The 3,839-nt window shown below is 34.2% G+C and overlaps 1 protein-coding gene across 1 annotated transcript; it reads left to right on the plus strand.

The window, feature by feature from the left end:
* Positions 1–368: 368 nt before the first annotated feature.
* Positions 369–2,760, plus strand: LOC137938206 (serine/arginine-rich splicing factor RS40-like). The gene is made up of 2 exons (XM_068783198.1): positions 369–453; positions 2,381–2,760. Exons 1-2 carry the CDS (start codon positions 369–371, stop codon positions 2,758–2,760), a joined length of 465 nt encoding a protein of 154 aa, XP_068639299.1.
* The last annotated feature ends 1,079 nt before the right edge of the window (positions 2,761–3,839 follow it).

Here is a 3,839-nt window from a genome sequence, read left to right on the forward strand (position 1 = left end):
AGTACAAGAACCTCTATTTATAATCGAGGAAAGTGGTAGAGTCCAATTACAATTAAACTACCTTTGTCCCAATTACACCCAAACTCTAACACTTAAAGATAAGTCCTAGCATAATTATATTACCCAATATAAATAAAAAACTAACATGACTAAAACACCTTTAAACTAAAAATCTTCTTTGAGACATGATTTTATAATAATTATGGCTTTGTTAGACTTCTTATTGTGTAAGACTTCTTATGCCACCTCACGTGAGCATGATGGGTCCCATATCTTATGGACTTGGGCCCATCTTCCAACACTCTTATATATGTAGGTTTTCCTTGGTCGTGTGGACTTGGGCACATCTTCCAACAATTATTGTTTTCATGACTCCACCATATCTAAACTTTAAGGTCATCAGTAGTGAAGGAGAGAAGGACAGAGAGAAGAAAGAAGTAGAAGAAGAAGAGAGTGAGAAGAAGTGTTGGAAGATATGCCCAAGCCCACACGACCAAGGAAGGCCCACATATCTAATAGTATTATAAGATGGGTCACACAACCAAGTAGGGGTGGCATCGAGCTAAGCCGAGCTCGAACCTGCTTATGTTCGAGCCAAGCTTCGAGTCGAGCCTCGTCTCGAGCCTAAAATTTTTATCGAGCTCGAGCCCAACGAGTTCGAGCCGAGCTTCGAGCAGAGCTCAAGCCTCAACATACATTTAAAACTTTTCAAAAAATATATATCGAATAAAATGTATATAAAATTATGCAAACATTTTACATAAAATTGGGCATAACTTATATATATAATATGTGTATAAGATTGGGCATAACCTCTACTTAAAATCGAGCATAATCTATATATAGTATACTTGTATAAACACTCCATAAACACTTCATAAAATTCTCTATACATTCCATAAACACTCCATGAAATTGTTTATACACTCCATAAAATAGTCTAAACACTCCATACACTGCATAACATTATAAATAAACTTCATACAATAATCAAACACAACAAAATTAAATGAAATATCACGATCAATTTACAATCACCCAAATAAAAACTATAAATCCTTTAAATAAAATCCTATTACAATTACAGACTTACTAGAAAATTACAAGAAATATTTTATTTTTTTCTTAGGAAAGTTAAATGGACCTCTTATTGCCTTTTCTAAGGAAATAAATAAAAATTAATAATTAATCTAATATATTATTATACTTATCGATAAATTTTTAATCACATAAAATGTCAAACACAAAATTGCTTCATGCTCAAAGTATTATATCATCAACTATCAAATACTTATTCAAAATTTTTCTATATGGTTTTCTAACCCATCTTGGCAAGAAAATCTTACTTAGAAAATTAAATGATTTTTTTAAAAAAATTTATAATTAGAAAAAAGATGAGGCACTAATGGTCCCTATATTTCTATTAAAAATGTTGTTTCAACATTTATTGAAAAAACCACTAATAGTCTCTAGAAACGTATTTCTACTAAAATATCTTTTCAATTTCTTTAAGAGCCATGAAGAAGAGACAAAGAGTTTTTTTTTTCCTTGTTTATGATCTCGCACGTAGGGGTGGCTTTGAATAAATTATATATAAAATTATGCATATATTTTTAAAAAATAAAATGATAAGGGAGGTTCAAGATTGAATTTCAATAATGTATTAAAATGCATCAATATTAATATTTTTTACTCCAATTGTTGTCTAGCTTGTTTTGTAATTTTTGAATCTAGCCATAATTTATTATGGCCTCCTTAGTGCCCCTAGATGAAAATTCATATTCTAGGAAAAACTAAAAATATTTTTCCTATGATACATATTCCCAAAAAAAACCTTTAAATAAAATCTTATTACTATTAGTGATTATTAGAAAATTACAAGAAATATTTTAAAATTTTCTTAGGAAATTTAAATGGACCTTTTATTGTCTCTTCTAGGGGAATAAATAAAAATTAATAACCAATCTAATATATTATTATACTTATCGATAAATTTTTAATTAAATAAAATATCAAACACAAAATTATAATGAAAATTGTTTCATGCCAAAAGTATTACAACATCAACTGTTGAATACTTATTCAAAAATTTTCTATACAGTTTTCTACCCCATTTTGGATTGAAAATCTTACTTAGAAAATTATATGATTTTTAATAAAAAAATTTCAATTTGAAAAATGTTTAAAAAAATGAGACACTAATAGTTTATAGAAAATTATTTCTATAAAATTTATTTTAAATTTTTTCCAGAGGAAAAAGTTTTTTTTTTTTTTTACTTATGATTTCGTACGTGCAAAATCGCACGTGCGAGATCGTCTTCGCACGAGGGAGGGGGGAGATTATTTCTCCCCTGAACTTAGGTTCTGGTTTTTCGCCGAGACGACGAGGAGGGAAGGGGGTTACAGCACTGGGGAGGACCTATCGTCGGGGATGACGACGGCGACGGAAACGGCGGTGACGGAAGCGGCGGCGACGGAAACAGAGGCGACGGTGAGGAGAGGAAGAAATCGAACAGACGGCCACAGAGGCGGCTGGTGAGTAGCTGCGATGACGGTAGAGAAGGCCGGCGAACAGCTGCGACGGCAGTAGAGGCGGTGACACCAACCTATGGGAGGAAAAAAATTTCCCCCCCTCGCTCTCGATCCCGCTCCCGCTCCCCCGCTCGCTCACGATCCCGATACCGATCCGACTCACTTCGAGCAGGCTCGCGAGCCGACGAACCAAACCTGGCTTTGGTCGAGCTCGGTTCGTTAAGGTAAACGAACCGATTTTGGTGCTCGAGCTCGATAGATAACGAATCGAACCAAGCCAAACTCGAGCCGCTCGCGAGCTGGCTCGGTTCGAAGCCACCCCTACAACCAATGAAGGCCCACAAGATGGGGCCCAAGCACATAAGAAGTAGAACTCACAATGATTACCACGAGCTGACATCCTTATCACATTAGTTGGAAGATCAAGAAGGACTCATAAAGGCATATTTATCTTATGGTCACATCCTAGAAGAGTTCTAGTTTGATTTATATTTGTCTTTTATCTATATTGAGTCATTTAATTATGCTAGGACTTATCTTTAAGTGTTAGAGTTTGGGTGTAATTGGGACAAATGTAGTTTTATTTTAATTGGACTCTACTACCTTCCTCTATTATAAGTAGAGGTTCATGTACTTTGATTACAATAAGTCAATGAAGTATTTTTCTTTTCCATAAATTCAACAAGAAAGAAGAGTAGAGGAGGACTAGGATAGAAGAGAGAAAGCATGTAGAGGAGATTATGGGGAGACATTAGGGTTGTGTTGAATGACCTACTCCTCTTCCTAAGCTTTATTTATAATGGTCAAGCATACATTAGTTACAAGTATACCATTCACCCTAATTGTTGTGAATATAAGACAAAAATAAAAGGGTTATTACATTAATGCTATTGAATCTTGATCATATATTCCAACACTCCCCCTCAAGTTGGTGGTGAGAAGACATCATATATGCCCAACTTGGTATATGTAGAGGAGAGGACTTTTGAGCTGACTAAATTTATGAGTATATGAACAAGTTGATTGTGAGAAAACACATGTGTAAGACATATAATTCTTGCTTGCAGTTTTTCTTTAACAAAGTAATAGTCCACTTCAATATGCTTAGTTTTCTCATGTAAGACCGAGTTGGAAGCAATGTGAATTGCAACTTGAATATCACAGTGGAGTTCCATTGGTCCTCCGTTATTGAAACCCAACTCTTCTAAGAGGGATTTAACCCATAAGAGTTCACTTACTGCTTATGTCATAGCTCTATATTCAACTATGACATTGACTCTTGCAACTATATTTTGTTTTTTACTTTT

Source organism: Aristolochia californica, unplaced genomic scaffold (genome assembly GCF_029961685.1).
Source record: "Aristolochia californica isolate CCGP_79_NKW_82.1479 unplaced genomic scaffold, dmAriCali1.0.hap1 SCAF_8, whole genome shotgun sequence".
In the NCBI taxonomy this organism is placed as follows: Eukaryota; Viridiplantae; Streptophyta; class Magnoliopsida; order Piperales; family Aristolochiaceae; genus Aristolochia; species Aristolochia californica.